Genomic DNA, 21188 nt, shown 5'->3' with positions numbered 1-21188 from the left:
TTACCCCCGGCTCTTAATGCATTTCGTTTCCTTTCTGAAGCATCAGTGAGCATTTGAACCTTCTGTAATAGTTGCATATGAGAACACCCCTGTAACTGGCTTCAACCTTTTCAAATTGTATAAATGATTATTTTAGGTTCAAGTGCCTGCAAGGATTTGGAAACAAGCAGAGCACAGCTGTTTCTAAAGCAAGCAGTGCCATCTGCTGTTCAAAACTAAGCTCAGAATCGATTTGAGAAAGAATCGCAATGTGTTCAGAAAATCTTGACTCAATGCTGAATCACTTCTTGATTCACGCTGCAACGATTTATCGTCCCATCCCTATGGAAAACCAAATAATTTGTGGGACCTGGAGAATTCTTCTAAAGAATAGTGGGCAGTTTAACTGTTCAGGACAAAAAAGGAACTCATGAACAACTATCACTAAACAAAAAAAACACAGCTTTGAATCATTCAGGTAACAGCACAGTATTAGGAATCAAGTGTATGTAAACTTTTGAACAGGGTCATTTTTGTAAACTCAGCTATTATTGTCTCTTGTGGACTGTATGTAAACGTCTTTTATGTTAAATATCTTATTCAGGTCAGTACTAAATAAAAAATAACATGCATTTTGTATGACCCCTTGTATTTTGGTAAAATAATTAACATTTTGCTGATTCTGCAAGGTGTATGTAAACTTTTCACTTTAACTGAATATGCCCATGCAAATAACTATTACAGGACACAGTGAGTTACACTCAGTAACACATCCAGCATTTCACATGTTGTGCTAATGAGCTTAATAAGCTTTTCCTGTGAGATACTGCAAGATAATGCTACTGCAAGATTATGATGTGAGTTATTGCATGCAGTTATACAAATAAAAAAATGATACAGGGAAAACAGTGTCAAGATTTTTCATCATTCTGAATGAATTTGAAATCTACTTTATGATATAATCCTGTGATATATACAAACACTTTCACTTTTCACAGCAATACAATTGATTACTTGTCAAAAAGTGAATGACGTCATATTTGCACTACTAATTTCTCCCATTTTTGATCAGATGCTCAGAAAGCAATAGTGCAGGCCTGTATTGTCAGTAAACCTATTACAGGGAAAGTACCATCAAATTCCCTTTGAGTTTTAACATCTTGCTTGAGTTGAGTTCATCACTGTTTTGTGGTTTAAAACTACAACCTTTCTGTTTCAGTCCAGATTTTTCACCAATCAAACCACTGAAAGAATGCAAAAGCAAAAACACTGGCGATTAAACCTGAATATCAATGGAGGAAAAGAAAATACCTTGGAGTTTGAGATGGGTCAAAGGTCGCTGAGCCTTCATGAGTGTGTTAAGAAGACTCTGAAGGCCGGCTGAAGTCACTCAAGACCAAAGACACCAGGGAGGGGACAACAACTGGAGTTGGAACTGAGAACCATTTCTTTTTCCGGTGTCCTGCAGAGTTTAGCTCTAACCCTAATTAAGCACACCAGAACCAGACAATCAAAGTCTTACTAGACATACTCCAAACTCTGCAGGACACTGGCCCTCCAGGACCGAGTTTGGAGAGCCCTGTTTTAGTTTATTTGCTATGTATAAAATCTCTACAGACATCCTATATGCCCCTCTAGTGGCAGTAACCATAAAATGCAAGTTAATGTCATTTTTTGTGGGTATCAGAGACACTCAATGACCCAGTGCCTGATGTATTTTGATATTCACTATATAAAATAGGACTACAATGATGTTTGTTAAAAAATATAAATATAAACAGATATGCTTATTTTCATTTCATAATACAGGTAAATAAAATATTAAGATAATCTTAAGAACATCTAAGTGTAATCAAACGGTGCTATTTTGGGACACCATAAATATGAACTAAAATGCACTTTTAACATACTTCTTGAAAACAAAAATGTATTTAGTTGTAGTACAACCATATTTCATACACTTTTAAATATACTCATAATACATAGAAAATACACATATTAATTCTTTAAAATATAAGAATAATATATAATGAATATATACACTACAATTCAAAAGATTTTTGATGTTTTTGAATGTTTTTTGTCTTTTCTGCTCACCAAGCCTGCATTTATTTGATCCACCAAAAGCAGTAATACTGTGAATATTTGTAATATTTAAAATAACTGCTTTCTATTTGAATATATTTTAAAATGTAATTTATTACTGTGATCAAAGCTAAATTCAGCATCATTACTCCAGTCTTCAGTGTCACATGATCCTTCAGAAATCATTATAGAAGGATTATAGAAACACTTTTATTTTAGCAAGGATGCTTTAAATTGATGAAAAGTGATGATAAAGACATTTATAATGTTACAAAAGATTTCTATTTCAGACAAATGCTGTTCTTCTGAACTTTCTATTCTGAACTTTTTTCAAAGATACTCAGCTGTTTTCAACATCATAATGATAAATGTTTTGGAGAAGCAAATCAGAATATTAGAATGATTTCTGAAGGATCATGTGACTGGAGTAATGATGCTAAAAATTCAGCTTTGAAATCAAAGGAATAAATTACATTTTAAAATATATTTTTAAATGGAAAACAGTTATTTTAAATGACAAAAATATTTCAAAATTGTACTGTTTTTGCTGTACTTTGGATCAAATAAGTGCAGACTTGGTGAGCAGAAGAGACTTCTTTAAAAAAACATTAAACAAGTCTTACTGTTCAAAAACTTGACTGGTTGTGTAGATGTTCTTAAGAAGATCTTAAGAAGTGCTAAAGAATAATTAAGTATATTAAGTACAAAATTAGTGTGTGAAAATAGAGCACTTTAAGTACATTATGGAAGTGCACTTTTTTTTTCTCCTGGACAATACAGTACATCTGTGGTTTGTGGTTTAAAAGAAACACTAACTTGCGGTGATGCAGAGCTCTATAAAAAGAGCTCCACATGCTTCTAAGGGTCACATCTGAACCCTGATACTAAAAGTTTCGTCTTCACGCTGGTTAAAGATCATCTGCTAAGATGCTCCGCAACATCTTTCTTGTCAGCTTGCTCGTATATGCAGGTAAAAGAATCACTAAATCATTTCTAAAAGGACTTCTATTTTGCGTTAGGTATAAATATTATTGTCTATTTATCTGCAGTCTGTGCAGCTCAATGGGAGATCCGTAAGGTGGACTTTGCTGAGGACCAAGATGAAGAGATCTCTGTAAGCATCTCCTGATGACAACAGTGTATACTTTATAATAATGACTGATGCACATATGTTTAACAAGACAAGGGGGGAACTCTTCACTCATTTGCATGTGATTAGCAGGCGATCGATGAATAATTAAGCTGCATAGTTTATTGCATTGTCTCTTTGAGTGCAGAGAGATTTGTAGATTGGCTTCTGCTGTATTTTTATCTGCTTTATTATTATATGATTCATATTTGCTTCATATTGTGATGTTTTTCAGGCTGACGGCATGCTGAAACAGCAGATGTCTGTTAAGTGCGATTTATGCAAAACCATCATGAAGGAGGTGAAAAAGAAAATCTCCGCTAACGCAACGCCGGTGGGTGTCATGATTAATACTAAATTATTGAACTGACCATGCATCTCACAACAACTGTGACTAAATTCACCATTTCCCTCAGGATGAAATCAAAACCAAGCTGAACAACATGTGTGATAAACTGAAGCCACTGAGAGTTCAGTGCAAGCACTTTGTTGAAAAGTATCTGCAAAATCTGATCGATGAGCTGATGACGGATGACGGGCCAAACACCATCTGTACTAAAATTCATGCCTGCAAGTATGTATACAGAAATACCCACACCAAAAGTTTACAATCATGTCTTTTTTTCTCACTGTTATATGGTGATAATGGTTAAATGAGGAGATTTACATTTTTTTGTAACTTTTTTGTTTGTTTGTTTGTTCCAGGTCAGAACCATAAAGAAGTTCATTGTTGTACGTGATCAAGCTCATGACAATTTATGAATGAGAATAAATGATTACTTTGAAAGCATTACATGTGCATTACAATGAAAACAAAATAAAATATATGAATGAAGCAATCAATTTGTGTGTTTTCCTTTTTCTTTCTTTCTTTCACCAATTTTCTGTGTTTTTTGCGTTTACTGGTTTCTGGACACCTCGTCATTCATCAGAAACAGAGTATATGGGTGTTGAATTCCGCTTAATGCTACGTTTCTATAAAAGTACTGTACATACACTACCACTCAAAAGTTTTTGAACAGTAAGATTTTTTAAATGTTTTTAAAGAAGTCTCTTCTGCTCACCAAGCCTGCATTTATTTGATCCAAAGCACGAAAAAAAAAACTGTAAATTTTGAATATTTTACTATTTAAAATGACTGTTTTCTATTTAAATATATTTTAAAATAAAATTTATTTTTGTGATTTCAAAGCTGAATTATTAGCATCATTACTTCAGTCACATGATCCTTCAGAAATAATTCTAATAATCTGATTTGCTGCTCAAAAAAACATTTATTATTATTGTTATGTTGAAAACAGCTGAGTAGAATTGTTTCAGAAGAACAACATTAGATAATTGCTATTTTTTGGATTTTTCTATTCAAAGAATCCTGGAAAAAAAGTGCTCAGCTGTTTAAAAAATTAATAATATTAAAAATAAAAAAATGTTTCTTGAACAGTAAATCAGCATATTAGAATGATTTCTAAAGGATCGAATGTGACACTGAAGACTGGAGTAATGATGCTAAAAACAGCTTTGAAACACAGGAATAAATTAGATTTTAAAATATTTTCAAATAGAAAGCTGTTATTTTTAATAGTAAAAGTATTTCTAAATTGTACTGTTTTTGCTGTACTTTGGATCAAATAAATTCAGGCTTGGTGAGCAGAAGAGACTTCTTTAAAAAACACTAAAAATCTTACTGTTCAAAAACTTTTAACCACTACACTGGTAGTGTAAAATTGAAAAATAGTACAGTTATTTTTTTTTTACAGTGCATTTAAACTTTTTCCTCCTTTAAAAAGAGACCAACCTTAGGTCTGTATTCAAAAGCATTCATGAATTATAACAATTTAATTTTAGATGGACTTTAATGTCTATGTTCCAAAAAAAAAAAGCGCTTAAGGGGTTAAGATGCAAAAAGGCTGAATATCTGAGAAAAAAAATGATGTCTTCAGATAACACAACCACATAAGCCATTTCCTCCCTTGTCATGTCTTTCTCACAGTGACTGATACTGTATGTTCAGATATCTGATATCATCTTCCAAGTCAAGTCACCTTGACAAAGCAGCTTTACAGTATTAAACAGGAAATAATGTGTCAATAATGCAAAAATAATACATCTTTACATCTTTTTAAACACAAAGTATTGTAAATTGTTGTTCTGGAAGTGGACTTCTCCTTTAAGGAGACTTTAAAGGCCGACTGAAGTCATTCAAGGGTTGTCAGGCAAGACTAAAGACACCAGGGAGGGGACAACAACTGGAGTTGGAACTGAGAACCATTTCTTTTTCCGGTGTCGTGCAGAGTTTAGCTCTAACCCTAATTAAGCACACCAGAACCAGATAATCAAGGTCTTACTAGACATACTCCAAACTCTGCAGGACACCGGCCCTCCAGGACCGAGTTTAGAGAGGACTGTTTTAGTTTATTTGCCATGTATAAAATTTCTACAGACATCCTATATGCCCCTCTAGTGGCAGTAACCATAAAATGTCAATGTCAAAAGTTAATGTCATTTATTTTTTCACCAGTGAGCATCAGAGACACTCAATGACCCAGTGCCTGGTGTATTTTGATGTTCACTATATAAAATAGGACTACAATGATGTTTTTTGGTTTTGTTAAAAAATATAAACAGATATGTTTATTTTCAATTCAAAATACAGGTAAATAAAATAGAAAGATAATATTTAACCAAAATTGATTGATATAAGTGTACTCAGGTGAACAAAGGTGCAGTACAATACACTGTATTTCAGTACACTTTCATAATGTACTTAAAGTGCTCTATTTTCATGCACTAATTTTGTATTTAATATACTTAAAATTATTCTTTAGTACTTCTTAAGATAATCTTAAGAACATCTAAGGGTAATCAAACGGTGCTATTTTGGGACACCATAAATATGAACTAAAATGCGCTTTTAACATACTTCTTGAAAACAAAAAACTCTTAAGCCTCTTAAAAATCCTCATCCATACTCCTAACAATTTTGAAACTTAAGACCTCTTTTAAGGGTTAAGATGCTTTCTGAATTACTTTTTTTAAACTTTCTTAGAATTTTGTCACTTTTGTCACAGCGTTTATTTGAATAAAATTGTAACAATACACTAATATACAAAAGCTTGGAATCTGTATTTTTTATTTATTTTTTTTTTTTTTGCGGAAAGAAATTATAGAAACACTTTTATTTTAGCAAGGATGCTTTAAATTGATCAAAAGTGATGATAAAGACATTTATAACGTTACAAAAGATCTCTATTTCAGATAAATGCTGCTCTTCTGACATCTGTGGTTTGTGGTTTAAATAACAGAAGCATGTGGAGCTCTCTATAAAGAGAGCTCCACATGCTTCTGAGGATCACATCTGAACCCTGATTCTAAAAGCTTCGTCTTCACGCTGGTTAGAGATCATCTGCTAAAATGTTCCGCAACATCTTTCTTGTCAGCTTGCTCGTATATGCAGGTAAAAGAATCACTAAATCATTTCTAAAAGGACTTCTATTTTGTGTTAGGTATAAATATTTGTTTTATGCTTGAATCATTCATTATTGTCTATTTATCTGTAGTCTGTGCAGCTCAATGGGAGATCAGTAAGGTGGACTCTGCTGAGGACCAAGATGAAGAGATCTCTGTAAGCATCTCCTGATGACAACAGTGTATACTTTATAATAATGACTGATGCACATATGTTTAACAAGACAAGGGGGAAACTCTTCACTCATTTGCATGTGATTAGCAGGCAATCAATGAATAATTAAGCTGCATAGTTTATTGCATTGTCTCTTTGAGTGCAGAGAGATTTGTAGATTGGCTTCTGCTGTATTTTTATCTGCTTTATTATTATATGATTCATATTTGCTTCATATTGTGATGTTTTTCAGGCTGACGGCATGCTGAAACAGCAGATGTCTGTTAAGTGCAATTTATGCAAAACCATCATGAAGAAGGTGAAAAAGAAAATCTCCGCTAACGCAACGCCGGTGGGTGTCATGATTAATACTAAATTATTGAACTGACCATGCATCTCACAACAACTGTGACTAAATTCACCATTTCCCTCAGGATGAAATCAAAACCAAGCTGAACAACATGTGTGATAAATTCAAGCCACTGAGAGTTCAGTGCAAGCACTTTGTTGAAAAGTATCTGCAAAATCTGATCGATGAGCTGATGACGGATGACGGGCCAAACGCCATCTGTACTAAAATTCATGCCTGCAAGTATGTATACAGAAATACCCACACCAAAAGTTTACAATCATGTCTTTTTTTCTCACTGTTATATGGTGATAATGGTTAAATGAGGAGATTTACATTTTTTTGTAACTTTTTTGTTTGTTTGTTTGTTCCAGGTCAGAACCATAAAGAAGTTCATTGCTGTACGTGATCAAGCTCATGACAATTTCTGAATGAGAATAAATGATTACTTTGAAAGCATTACATGTGCATTACAATGAAAACAAAATAAAATATATGAATGAAGCAATCAATTTGTGTGTTTTCCTTTTTCTTTCTTTCTTTCACCAATTTTCTGTGTTTTTTGCGTTTACTGGTTTCTGGACACCTCGTCATTCATCAGAAACAGAGTATATGGGTGTTGAATTCCGCTTAATGCCACGTTTCTATAAAAGTACTGTACATACACTACCACTCAAAAGTTTTTTTCAATGTTTTTCAAGTCTCTTCTGCTCACCAAGCCTGCATTTATTTGATCCAAAGTACGAAAAAAAAACCTGTAAATTTTGAATATTTTACTATTTAAAATGACTGTTTTCTATTTAAATATATTTTAAAATAAAATTTATTTTTGTGATTTCAAAGCTGAATTATTAGCATCATTACTTCAGTCACATGATAATAATTCTAATAATCTGATTTGCTGCTCAAAAAACATTTATTATTATTGTTATGTTGAAAACAGCTGAGTAGAATTGTTTCAGAAGAACAACATTTATCTGATTCTAAAAGCTTCGTCTTCACGCTGGTTAGAGATCATCTGCTAAAATGTTCCGCAACATCTTTCTTGTCAGCTTGCTCGTATATGCAGGTAAAAGAATCACTAAATCATTTCTAAAAGGACTTCTATTTTGTGTTAGGTATAAATATTTGTTTTATGCTTGAATCATTCATTATTGTCTATTTATCTGTAGTCTGTGCAGCTCAATGGGAGATCCGTAAGGTGGACTCTGCTGAGGACCAAGATAAAGAGATCTCTGTAAGCATCTCCTGATGACAACAGTGTATACTTTAAAATAATGACTGACGTACATCTGTTTAACAAGGGGGAAATTTTTCACTCATTTGCATGTGATTAGCAGGTGATCATTGAGTGCAGAGAGATTTGTAGATTGGCTTCTGCTGTATTCTTATCTGCTTTATTGTTATATGATTTATATTTATTTCATATTGTGATGTTTTTCAGGCTGACGGCATGCCGAAACAGCAGCTGTCACCTGAGTGCATATTATGCAAAGTCATTATGTCGGTGGTGAAAAAGTACTCACCTCTAAACCAATAGTGGTGGGTGTCATGATTAATACCAAATTATTGAACTGACCATGCATCTCACAACAACTTCGACTAAATCCATCATTTCCCTTAGGATGAAATCAAATCCAAGCTGAACAAGGCCTGCGATATATTAAAGGACCGGAAAGTTAAGTGCAAGCACCTTGTTAAGAAGTATATGAACAAGATGGTCAAAGAGTTGGAGACGTCTGACATCTATCTGTACTAAAATTTTTATCTGCAATTAGGTACATAGAAATACCTCATTTTTTCCCACACTGATATGGTGATAATGGTTAAATGAAGATTTTAAATTTTTTTTTGTAACTCTATTGTTTGTTTGTTGCAGGTCAAAACCATAAAGGAGTTCATTGTTGTACGTGATCAAGCTCATGACAATTTATGAATGAGAATAAATGATTACTTTGAAAGCATTACATGTGCATTTCAGTGAAAACAAAATAAAATATATGAATGAAGCAATCAATTTGTGTGTTTTCATTTTTATTTCTTTCTTTCGCCAATTTTCTGTGTTTTTTGTGGTAACTGGTTTCTGGACACCTCGTCATTCATCAGAAAAAGTATATGGGTGTAGAATTTCATTTAATGCTAAGTTTCTATAAAAGTACTGTGCATACTCTACCAGTCAAAAGCTTTTGGACAGTAAGATTTTTAATGTTTTCAAAGAAGTCTCTTCTGCTCACCAAGCTGGCATTTATTTGATCCAAAGTAGCAAAAAATAAAATAAAATAAAATAAACTGTAAATTTGGAATATTTTACTATTTAAAATGACCTTTTTTCTATTTAAATATATTTTAAAATGTAATTTATTCTTATGATTTCAAAGCTGAAATTTTAGCATCATTACTTCAGTCACATGATCCTTCAGAAATATTTCTAATAATCTGATTTGCTGCTCAAAAATATTTATTATTATTGTTATGTTGAAAACAGCTGAGTAGAATTGTTTCAGAAGAACAGCATCTGAAATAGAAATCTTTTGTAACATTATAAATGTCTTTATCATTACTTTTGATCAATTTAAAGCATCCTTGCTATTAATTATTAAAGTATTATTTTCTTAATTTTACAGCACAGAGACAGAGCACATTAAAATAATAAATGATATTCGCCTAAATTCTGATTCTGGCAAAATATCAGTGCTGGTACTACTAGATCTTAGTCGATCATAACATACTTCTGGAGAGACTGGAAAACTGGGTTGGGCTTTCTGGGATGGCTCTCAGTTGGTTCAGGTCATACTTAGAAGGGAGAGGTTATTATGTGAGTATAGGAGAGCATAAGTCTAAGTGGACGTCCATGACATGCGGAGTCCCTTAAGGCTCAGTTCTTGCGCCACTCTTGTTTAGCCTGTATATGCTCCCACTAAGTCAAATAATGAGAAAGAACCAAATTGCCTATCAGCTATACCTAGCCTTATCACCAAATGTCTACAGCCCCTTTGACTCCTTCTGCCAATGCATTGATGAAATTAACAGTTGGATGTGCCAGAACTTCCTTCAGTTAAACAAGGAGAAAACTGAAGTCATTGCATTTGGAAGCAAAGAGGAAGCTCTCAAGGTGAATGCATACCTTGACTCTAGGGGTCAAACAACTAAAAATCAAGTCAGGAATCTTGGTGTGATTCTGGAGTCAGACCTTTGTTTCAGTAGTCATGTCAAAGCAGTAACTAAATCACCATACTATCATCCCAAAAACATTGCAAGAATTAGATGTTTTGTTTCCACTCAGGACTTGGAGAAACTTGTTCATGTCTTTATCACAAGCAGGGTGGACTATTGTAATGGTCTCCTCACCGGCCTTCCCAAGAAGACCATTAGACAGCTGTCGCTCATCCAGAACGCTGCTGCCAGGATTCTGACTAGAACCAGAAAATCTGAGCATATCACACCAGTCCTCAGGTCCCTACACTGGCTTCCAGTTATATTTAGAATTGATTTTAAAGTACTTTTACTAATTTATAAATCACTCAATGGCCTGGGACCTATATACATTGCAGATATGCTAAATGAATATAAACCTAACAGGCCACTCAGATCATTAGGATCGAGTTGGTTAGAAATACCAAGGGTTCACACAAAACAAGGGGAATCCGCGTTTAGCTATTATGCTGCCTGCAGTTGGAATCAGCTTCCAGAAGGGATCAAATGTGCCATAACATTAGCTACATTTAAATCTAGCCTCAAAACTCATCTGTTTAGCTGTGCATTTACTGAATGAGCACTGTGCTACGTCCGAACTGATTGCACTATGTATAATCGTGTTCTATTTTTAACTGTCTTAAACTTATTTTAAATCCATTTTTAAATTTTTAAATCATTTAAAAAGTTTTTAAATTCTTTTTTTTTTTTTGTGATTATTGTTTTTATGATTATTCTACTTCCTTTTTTGTAAAGGACAAATAAACTTGCCTTGCCTTGCCTTGCCTAAAAAATCAGCTTTGAAACACAGGAATAAATTAGATTTTAAAATATGTTTAAATAGAAAGAATAGAAAGTTATTTTTAATAGCAAAAATATTTCTAAATTGTACTGTTTTTGAATCAAATAAATTCAGGCTTGGTGAGCAGAAGAGACTTCTTTAAAAAACATTAAAAATCTTACTGTTCAAAAACTTTTGACTGGTAGTGCAGAATTGAAAAATAGTACAGTACATTTTCTTTACAGTACATTTACACTTTTTTTCTCTTTTAAAAAGAGACCAACCTTAGGTCTGTATTCAAAAGCATTCATGAATTATAACAATTTAATTTTAGATGGACTTTGATGTCTATGTTCAAAAAAAGCGGGGGTGGGGTCGTTAAGGGGTTAAGATGCAAAAAGGCTGAATATCTGAGAAAAACAATGACGTCTTCAGAAAACACAACCACATAAGCCATTTCCTCCCTTGTCATGTCTTTCTCACAGTGACTGATACTGTATGTTCAGATATCTGATATCATCTTTCAATTCAAGTCACCTTTACTTACATAGCACTTTTAACAACACAAATTGTGACAAAGCAGCTTTACAGTATTAAATAGGAAATAGTGTGTTTTAATTAATTTTTCAATAATGCAAAAATTGTGTCAATAATGCAAAAATAATGCATCTTTTTAAACACAACAGTTTTAAAAGTATGACCATGAGTCAGCAGAAGCTATTTAGGCCTATTGTTATTCTTCTCATTGTAGGCCAAGTGTAAGAAAGAAAAAACATCTCTTAAAAAAATAATTTAAAGAAAATGATGACTGCTCTGTGCTCCCTGCCCTGCATTTCATGACCTAGTGCACAAGACATGATATTATTTTATCAAATCTTACTGGCTAAAGCCTTTATAAAATGTATCCAACGTAGTCCAATTACAGAACAAATGTTATTAAATTGATTCTTCTTCAATCAAATAATTCAAGCGCATCCTGTTTTTTTACAACTAGAATGAAAGATTCTAATGAGTCATAAAGTGCATCTGGTGAAGTCCAATTAGAGAACGGATGATTCTAATGAGTCATTTCCTTTTAGTGAGTCAAAAACATACAGTACAGAGCAACCAGTGGAGTGCAAATCATATGTATCCACCTTTTTTTCCCGTAAGAGCGGGCACAGCCATTTGTAAATTTTATGGGTCTATTTTTAGCTGTACAAAACAGCTCATTTTGCTGCTTGATATTTCAAATTGGTGTGTCTTACCATATGTGACCACAAAACCAGTTTTAAGTAGCTTGGGTATATTTGTAGCAATAACCAAAAATACATTGTATGGGATATTTGATACAGATATTTTGTAAATTTCCTTGCGTAAATATATCAGAACTTAATGTTTGATTAGTAAAATGCATTGCTAAGAACTTCATTTGAACAACTTTAAACTTTAAAAAGATTTTCTCAATATTTAGATTTTTTTTTGCACCCTCAGATTTCAAATTTTCAAATAGTTGTATCTCGACCAAATCTTGTCCTATCCTAACAAACCATACATCAATGGAAATGGACCCTTATGACTGGTTTTGTGGTCCAGGGTCATATTATTTTGATGCAATTAAAAACAATTTTACTGTTTACTGCTTTTGTTCATTCTGACCCCAGAGGTGTGGTTTTGGTACTTTCTAACAAGGAGAGGATGGTGGTTAGAAAAAAACACAAAATAACTAAACCCAATGATGTTTGGTTATGTTAATAATTATGTGAATTATACTGAATTCCATACTAAAATACTCAGAGTTTCCATCACAATACTTCTTTAACAGCACCAACAGAGTAGTCTGATGACAAAACAAAGGATTCTATTGAGTTGGTTCTGTTCACTTCATCAAAAACATACAAGTACAGTATGAAGGGCCGTATAGGCCATAATTATTAAAAAGCCATTTGCAAACACTAGTGAAATTAGCACTTATATCAACATTAGTGAAATCTGTTCAAATACATTACTGAAAAGCCTCTAGTTTTCAAATAAGCCTCAAGGACTTGATTACTTCTTTCAGGTGCATTTAATGAAGGTCTGAACTCTGTAGGCCTGTGGCTTTACAGAAACTGAAATTGACACCTCTACTACAGAAAAAAACTGTGTAGTGTGATTCCTACGCCCTGTGTATAAAATGATTGTTATGTGTGGGTTATTTTAATTAAAACAAACACACAACTAACTAATAAGCTACTGACTTGTTGGTAATGTGATAGCATAGTATAATATAGATATTTTGTCAGAAGCATTTTATGAATGTGAATGAAACATTTTTGTAACGCCAAGCCAGCAGAGGGAGCCCTTACCCATGAACTGACTGTTGCTGCTCCCTCTGCTGCCTCGTTAGTAACTTCCTGTTTGGTGGCCATAAAGGGAGGCCATTTTCAAACAGACAATGGCGAAGTATTGATTTGCTCTTGCGGACTCTACCAAGTGTTTATCCCTGTTTTTGTCTTTTTACAGTTTTGTTTCATGGTCATAGTTTTGTCTTTGTTTTTTGCCACAGTCTTGTCTAGTTCATTGCCATAGTTTTGCCTAGTTTCATAGCCTTGTTCATTTGTTACTTTGGACTGCTCTCTCTGGTATTTTGACCCATTGCCTGTTTTATTGGATTTACGTTCTCGCCTTGCCCAGGATATTACTGTTTGGTTGGATATTGACCCTGCCTGTTTGACTACGATCTGTTTATTAAAGCTCGCACTTGGATCTTATACACTTCCTACGAGTCCTCATTACTTTGCCTCCCAAAGATCCAGCGGCTTTCAAAAACACAGATCACCATGGATGCAGCATCACGCCTCTTCCACCTCCACCAAGGTAACCGGCCCATTGAGGATTATGTGACTGATTTCTGTTACCTGTGCTATTTGGTACCTTTCAATGATGTGGCGCTTAAGGACATTTTTTCCCACGGATTAAATAAACATATTCGTTCCTACCTGCGTGGAGGTAAAATTAACTGGTCTCTGGAACAGTATATTGATTATGTGCTCAGGCTAAGTGGATCCTCGTTTACTGTGGGGATTGCAGATGAGGAACCCTGCAATCCTACCATACCATTTAAATCAGAACATTTTCACACCCCAACTTTCATGTCTGGAGTGGTTCACGTTGTGCCAACCACTCCAGAGCCCCATTGCAAGATGGCTGCCATCCCACAGTCTACTCACAAGATGGCTGCCATTTCAAAGCCTGCTCATGTCATGCCCGCTAAACCAAGACCTGCTCATGTCATGTCTACCAAGCCAGAGACCTCTCAAGCCAAGCCTGCCAAGCCAAAGACTGCTCAAGTCATGTCTACCAGGTCACAGTTCGCTCACGCCTGCTCACGCCAAGCCTGCCCGTCCAGAGTCTGCACCTCTCATGGCCGCCTTCCTAAAACCAGTCCACAAGATGGCCGCCATCCCAGAGCCTGTTCACAAGATGGCCGCCATCTCCAAGCCTGTTCACAAGATGGCCGCCATCTCCAAGCCTGTTCACAAGATGGCCGCCATCCCCAAGCCTGTTCACAAGATGGCCGCCATCCCCAAGCCTGTTCACAAGATGGCTGCCACGCCTGAGCCTCATCAAGCCAAAATCATCTCATCCGCATCTCATCCCATCATCTCTGCCACACCCAAGGCAAATCAAGTGATGCCTGATCCTCCAGTATCAAGTCAAGTTTCCAAGTCAAGCTGCAGCTGTGTTTCCTGAGTCAAGTCAAGTTTCCGAGTACAGTCAAGACACAGCTGTCCTCCATGAGCCAAGCCAAGATACAGCTGTTCTCCATGAGTCAAACCAAGATACAGCTGTTGTTATCCATGAGTCAAGCCAAGTTACAGCTGTTCCCCATGAGTCAAGCCAAGTCACAGCTGTTCCCCATGAGTCAAGCCAAGTCACAGCTGTTCCCCATGAATCAAGTCACGTTACAGCTGTTGTTCCTGAGTCAAGTCACAGCTTACAGCTGTCAAGTCACAGCTGGCCCCCATGAGTCAAGCCAAGTCAAGTCACGTTACAGGCCTCCCTGAGTCAAGTCAAGTGACCAGCTGTCAAGTCACGGCAGGCCTCCCTTTGCCTCTGTTCCCCCACCCTTCTGGACTGTTGTTGTTGTTGTTGTTGTTGTTGTTGTTGTTTTGTTGTTGTTCCCCCACCCTTGTTGTTGTTGTTGTTGTTGTTGTTGTTGTTGTTGTTGTTGTTGTTGTTGTTGTTGTTTGAGCGCCAGGGGTCGCTCCTGGGGGGGGATTCTGTAACGCCAAGCCAGCAGAGGGAGCCCTTACCCATGAACTGACTGTTGCTGCTCCTTCTGCTGCCTCGTTGGTAACTTCCTGTTTGGTGGCAATAAAGGGAGGCCATTTCCAAACAGACAACGGCGAAGTATTGTTTATCCCTGTTTTCATTGCCCTGTTTTTGTCTTTTTACGGTTTTGTTTCATGGTCATAGTTTTGTCTTTGTTTTTTGCCACAGTCTTGTCTAGTTCATTGCCATAGTTTTGCCTAGTTTCATAGCCTTGTTCATTTGTTACTTTGGACTGCTCTCTCTGGTATTTTGACCCATTGCCTGTTTTATTGGATTTACTTTCTCGCCTTGCCCAGGATATTACTGTTTGGTTGGATATTGACCCTGCCTGTTTGACTACGATCTGTTTATTAAAGCTCGCACTTGGATCTTCTACGCTTCCTACGAGTCCTCATTACAATTTTAAGCATTGTTAAAGTGTAGTTAAAGACAGTTATTGTATTTCATTATAGACTTTCCATGGTAGTACCAAAGAATTTTTGGAAGTACCTCATGGCAGAACATTCAATTTGAGTTCAATTGAATTTTATTGCACTCAAATTGACACCATGGTATTGTCACATATAGTACAACAAAGCCCTGTGATCAAAAATAAACACAGGTGTCTCATTCTATTTGAAAATATCAACTATTGATTTTGCATTACTAAAAATAAATAAATGTGAAAAAAATTTCAATCTAAAACATACCCGCCCTCTGATTTTTTTTTTTTTTTTTTCACAAATGTCACCCTGAGTATCACACATACAGCATGTTTAAAAAAAAAAAAAGTAATGCCAGGAGTGAACGTACATCTTCACATGCTATTCTTAGTGGTTTCCGGTTAAAACTGTGTTTTAAAAAAGAGGCAGTAAAGACCTTCAACAAGCAGACAGTTTTCAGTCTCATTGTTTTCAGAGCTTCTCAAACAGCTTTTCCTGCTTGATATTGCAGATTGGTGTGTCTTACCATATGTGACCACAAAACCAGTTTTAAGTAGCACGGGTATATTTGTAGCAATAGCCAAAAATACATTGTATGGGATATTTGATACAGATATTTTGTAAATTTCCTAGCGTAAATATATCAGAACCTAATTTTTGATTAGTAAAATGCATTGCTAAGAACTTCATTTGAACAACTTTAAACTTTAAAAAGATTTTCTCAATATTTAGATTTTTTTTACACCCTCAGATTCCAGATTTTCAAATAGTATGTCAGCCAAATCTTATCCTATCCTAACAAACCATACATCAATGGAAGACTCTTATGACTGGTTTTGTGGTCCAGGGGTCCAGGGCCGTTTACTGCACATTGTTCATTCTGACCCCAGAGGTGTGGTTTTGGTACTTTCTAACAAGGAGAGGATGGTGGTTAGAAAAAAAACACAAAATAACTAAACCCAATGATGTTTGGTTATATTAATAATTATGTGAATTATACTGAATTCCATACTAAAATACTCAGAGTTTCCATCACAATACTTCTTTAACAGCACCAACAGTGTAGTCTGATGACAAAACAAAGGATTCTATTGAGTTGGTTCTGTTCAGTTCATCCAAAACATACAAGTACAGCATGATGGGCTGTATAGGCCATAATTATTGAAAAGCCTTTTGCAAACACTGAAATTAGCAATAATATCAACATTAGTGAAATCTGTTCAAATACATTACTGAAAAGCCTCTAGTTTTCAAATAAGCCTCAAGGACTTGATTAGCTGGATCAGGTGCATTTAATGAAGGTTGAACTCTGTAGGCCTGTGGCTTTACAGAAACTGAAATTGACACCTCTACTACAGAAAAAAACTGTGCAGTGTGAATCCTACATCCTGTGTATAAAATGATTGTTATGTGTGGGTTATTTTAATTAAAACAAACACACAACTAACTAATAAGCTACTGACTTGTTGGTAATGTGATAGCATAGTATAAGATTTGTCAGAAGCATTTTATGAATGTGAATTAAACATTTTAAGCATTGTTGTTTAATGTGTAGTTAAAGCCAGTTATTGTATTGCATTATAGACTTTCCATGGTAGCACCAAAGAATGTTTGGAAGTACCTCATGGCGGAACATTCAATTTGAGTTCAAATTTGTATTTATTGCACTCAAATTTACACCATGGTATTGTCACATATACTACAACAAAGCCCTGTGATCAAAAATAAACATAGGTGTCTCATTATTCTATTTGAAAATATCAACTATTGATTTTGCATTACTAAAAATAAATAAATGTGAAAAAATTTCAGTCTAAAAAATACCCGCCCTCTGATTTTTTCACAAATGTCACCCTGAGTATCACACATACAGCATGTTAAAAAAAAAAAAAAAGTAATGCCAGGAGTGAACGTACATCTTCACATGCTATTCTTAGTGGTTTCCGGTTAAAACGGTGTTTTAAAAAAGAGGCAGTAAAGACCTTCAACAAGCAGACAGTTTTCAGTCTCATTGTTTTCAGACTCTTTTGCCAAACAAGATGCTGCGGAGAATCATCCTGATCGCCCTGCTGATATCCTCAGGTAAAATGAGCACAGATCAGTTGCTAGTTATCTTTATCTTAGTCAATCTATTTGTTTTTATTTTGTATGCCTAGCTGGAAAAAAAAACAGCATAGACCGATTTGAACTGGCTTAAGTTCATGCTAAAACCAGCTTTAATGTGCTCAAAATATATATAACATATTCTTACTGTTTAGTCATGAAGTATATAAAATGCTAGCATTTAGTACTTAGCATGTTTTACATTTATCATGCATTTTTTCTCAGTTTGTGCTCTTCACTGGGAAATGCGCAAAGAAAAGTCTACCGGAAATGAATTTGAAGAAAGCTCAGTGAGTTCTTAATATGATTTATAATGAACACTTATGATTCCATTTTATGTTCACTTGCAAAGCAGCACAGCAAACTGCTTTCACCAGATTGTGTATTAGTATCTATAAGTAGTGCTCAAAAATGTATTTATAATGTAGAAATGTCCAGTTTGCTTTCAATTTTTAAAGATTGCATTAATTTCTATTATTTTTCAATCATTTTGTTGTCTTGTTAGGGTGAGATACAAACAGAACAAGCCCCTGGAATTTGCTGGACTTGCAAGTGGGCAATGAAGAAGCTGAAAAAACAGATCTCCAATGGAGCAACTCAGGTTGGTAACAGTACTGCTTCATACGCTTTACTAAAAACTAGCGTGAGTGAGACTAATGGTTAATGTTAACTCATATGGTCACTTTTCCTCAGGACGACATTAAAAAGAAGCTTGAGATGATCTGTGATGAGATCGGCTTCCTAAAGTCTCAGTGTAAGACGTTTGTGAACCAGTACAGGGACACTCTGGTCGAAGAACTTTCAACTACCGATGACGCCAAAACCATCTGTGTTAACATTGGTGTTTGCAAGAAATAGGAATGGAGTTAATGGCTTTTTTAAAATAGCTGTATTCAAAATATCTTCTTTTATGTTCAACACAAGAGAGAAATTCATACAGGTTTGAAACAACTTGAGAGTTCTATTTTTGGCTGAACTATCCTTTTAACTAGGTCAAGTGTGAAAAGCCCTTGCATGTTCACTTCAGCTAGAAAGTTTGTGAGATTCTGCACTAGAGCTAGAGTGCATTAGAGCTAATGGTGTGATTATTGTTGCTTTGTATACCAGTTTTTTGCACATTTGTCATGTATACTCAACTTTACTCCACTTTTTTGCTTTCAATTGAAAAATGTGCAAAACAAACTTTCATGTTTTGTGACATGATTTTTTTTTTTTTTTTGTGGCTTTTATGGCTTTTTTATTAGATAGGACAGTAGAGAGCAGACAGGAAAGTATTAGGTGGAGAGAGTGGGGTGGGATCAGCAAAGGACCCCGAGACAGGAATCGAACTTCATGATGATGCTAACATATACACAAATTCTTTCCCATTGTATTTGTGCTAGTAATTCCTCCCATTTGTTATCGGATTTTAATGCTTGGAAAGCAATACATTGTTTTCACAACGCGTCATAAATTGGCCATATTGGCAGCACTGAATGTAAGCAATGCCACTAAACTGAACAGAACTTGCAAATTTAGCTGATTATTGCTGCTGAAAATGGTCAATTATTGTCATGCTTTGGGCTGTACTAATCAGTCGGACCGGGAAAAACATTCAGAGTGCTATAGACCACCAAAATTCATGCAAAAATTTGCAAAAAAAAAACTGAAAAAAGAAGGCATTTAGTAGTACATTAAACCGTGCAATCCATGCTGTTGTTTACATCTTAGTATCTCCAATATGGCCCTCTTTAGTACAGATCTAAGCAAAGTACCCCTGCTTGAGTCGAGTTCATCACTGTTTTATGGTTTGAACCTACAACCTTTCAAAAATTTGACAATAAGTGACAATTTGTGCATCCAAGCTGACAAGATGCTAGCGATCAAATCTGAATAACAACTAAGGAAAAGAAAATACCTTGAAGATTGAGATGGGTCAAAGGTCACTGGGCCTTTATGAGGGCGTTGAGGAGACTCTGAAGGCCAATTGAGGTCTCTGAAGGGTTGGCAGACAAGTCCAAAGACATCAAAGAGGAACAAACAGGAGACATCTAAAAATAACCAGAAAATACAAACCTGTATGACTTTTGTTCCTCTACAGAACACAAAATGACTAGAGTTGGAACTGATTTCTTATTCAGATCCGGCTCTCTTTAAATGTTACACATTAGGTGTTCATTGGAGTGGTGTAAGAGCAAGTGAAATTCTCACACTTAAAATAGAAAAAGACTAAAATAAATAAGTTTTTGCGTATTCCTCTCCTTGGGTCAGTTTGACCCATCATAGAAAACAAAATAAATCCAAAGTTAATTGAAGTTTCAATTGGAAAACGTTTCCATATTCTAATTTATTAGATTTATTAAATCTCTATAGAGATCCTATAGGCCCTTTATGGCAGTAACCATAAAATGCAAACTAATATTATTTTTTCCAAAAGGGGGCAACAGAGACATTCAGTTACCCAGTGCATTACTAATTTTTATGTTCACAATAGAATAGGACTGCAATTATGTGTTTTTAAGAAATAATTTAAACAAATATGCTTATATTCATAGTAAAATTAAGAATTTAAAGGTAAATAAAATACATATCACAAATAATAATAACCATAATAATAATAAACTGGATAAATATAAAGATAATACTTTATGCTACCCACAAGGAGAGGTTTTCTTACTCTCTAACAAGAGACAATGAGGGATAAAATAAATAAATATAAAATAACTAAAGCAGGGAAGCAAAACTCAATTCCTGGAGGGTCACAGCCCAAGGCCAGCCCACCTGGCTGCTGCAGGTAGATTGACCAAAAGATGAAAATGTTTGCAATGAAAACAACTTAATTTGCAAAATAGTGAGAGATACAAAACTAATTAGCAACAGGAAAGAAAACTGTTTAATATCATTAATATATGCTTATTATATGTTATATGTCTATTATATGTTTTTTATATGCTTATTATATTATATATTATACAAAACTATTATATATATTAATCATATGTTATATATATATACACTACCGTTCAAAAGTTTGGGGTCAGTAAGACTTGTAATAGTCTGTAAAGAAGTCTCTTATGCTCATCAAGGCTGCATTTATTTGATTAAAAATATAGAAAAAAACAGTAATATTGCAAAATGTTTTTACAATATAAAATAATGTTTTTTATTTTAACATACTTTAAAATAGAATTTATTCCTGTGATGAAAAGCTGAATTTTTATCAGCTGTTACTCCAGTCTTAAGTGTCACATGAT

At 34.8% G+C, this 21188-nt stretch overlaps 3 protein-coding genes across 3 annotated transcripts; all 3 read left to right on the top strand.

Moving 5' to 3' along the window:
- The first annotated feature begins 2943 nt into the window (after positions 1-2943).
- On the top strand, positions 2944-3911 carry LOC127179615 (prosaposin-like). The gene is made up of 5 exons (XM_051133273.1): positions 2944-3034; positions 3114-3178; positions 3429-3527; positions 3610-3767; positions 3899-3911. Exons 1-5 carry the CDS (start codon positions 2992-2994, stop codon positions 3909-3911), a joined length of 378 nt encoding a protein of 125 aa, XP_050989230.1. The 5' UTR covers positions 2944-2991.
- Positions 3912-6558: 2647 nt separating this feature from the next.
- Positions 6559-7616, top strand: LOC127180141 (antimicrobial peptide NK-lysin-like). Its single transcript, XM_051134108.1, has 5 exons — positions 6559-6647; positions 6751-6815; positions 7066-7164; positions 7247-7408; positions 7536-7616. Exons 1-5 carry the CDS (start codon positions 6605-6607, stop codon positions 7590-7592), a joined length of 426 nt encoding a protein of 141 aa, XP_050990065.1. The 5' UTR covers positions 6559-6604; the 3' UTR covers positions 7593-7616.
- Positions 7617-17779: 10163 nt separating this feature from the next.
- On the top strand, positions 17780-20946 carry nkl.4 (NK-lysin tandem duplicate 4). The gene is made up of 4 exons (XM_051134196.1): positions 17780-17934; positions 18181-18245; positions 18461-18556; positions 18649-20946. The coding sequence occupies exons 1-4, from the start codon at positions 17892-17894 to the stop codon at positions 18811-18813; spliced, it is 369 nt and encodes a 122-aa protein (XP_050990153.1). The 5' UTR covers positions 17780-17891; the 3' UTR covers positions 18814-20946.
- Positions 20947-21188: the final 242 nt, after the last annotated feature.

The sequence above is a fragment of the Labeo rohita genome, chromosome 17 (assembly GCF_022985175.1).
Source record: "Labeo rohita strain BAU-BD-2019 chromosome 17, IGBB_LRoh.1.0, whole genome shotgun sequence".
NCBI classification, from domain to species: domain Eukaryota; kingdom Metazoa; phylum Chordata; class Actinopteri; order Cypriniformes; family Cyprinidae; genus Labeo; species Labeo rohita.
This window is presented reverse-complemented; position numbering and strand designations above follow the sequence as displayed.

Coding starts and splice junctions, on each gene's coding strand:
- LOC127179615 (XM_051133273.1), top strand. CDS start 2,992: ATGCTCCGCAACATCTTTCTTGTCAGCTTGCTCGTATATGCAG. Junction 3,035..3,113: donor CAGCTTGCTCGTATATGCAG/GTAAAAGAATCA, acceptor ATTTATCTGCAG/TCTGTGCAGCTCAATGGGAG. Junction 3,528..3,609: donor TCTCCGCTAACGCAACGCCG/GTGGGTGTCATG, acceptor CATTTCCCTCAG/GATGAAATCAAAACCAAGCT.
- LOC127180141 (XM_051134108.1), top strand. CDS start 6,605: ATGTTCCGCAACATCTTTCTTGTCAGCTTGCTCGTATATGCAG. Junction 6,816..7,065: donor ACCAAGATGAAGAGATCTCT/GTAAGCATCTCC, acceptor GATGTTTTTCAG/GCTGACGGCATGCTGAAACA. Junction 7,165..7,246: donor TCTCCGCTAACGCAACGCCG/GTGGGTGTCATG, acceptor CATTTCCCTCAG/GATGAAATCAAAACCAAGCT.
- nkl.4 (XM_051134196.1), top strand. CDS start 17,892: ATGCTGCGGAGAATCATCCTGATCGCCCTGCTGATATCCTCAG. Junction 18,246..18,460: donor ATGAATTTGAAGAAAGCTCA/GTGAGTTCTTAA, acceptor TTGTCTTGTTAG/GGTGAGATACAAACAGAACA. Junction 18,557..18,648: donor TCTCCAATGGAGCAACTCAG/GTTGGTAACAGT, acceptor ACTTTTCCTCAG/GACGACATTAAAAAGAAGCT.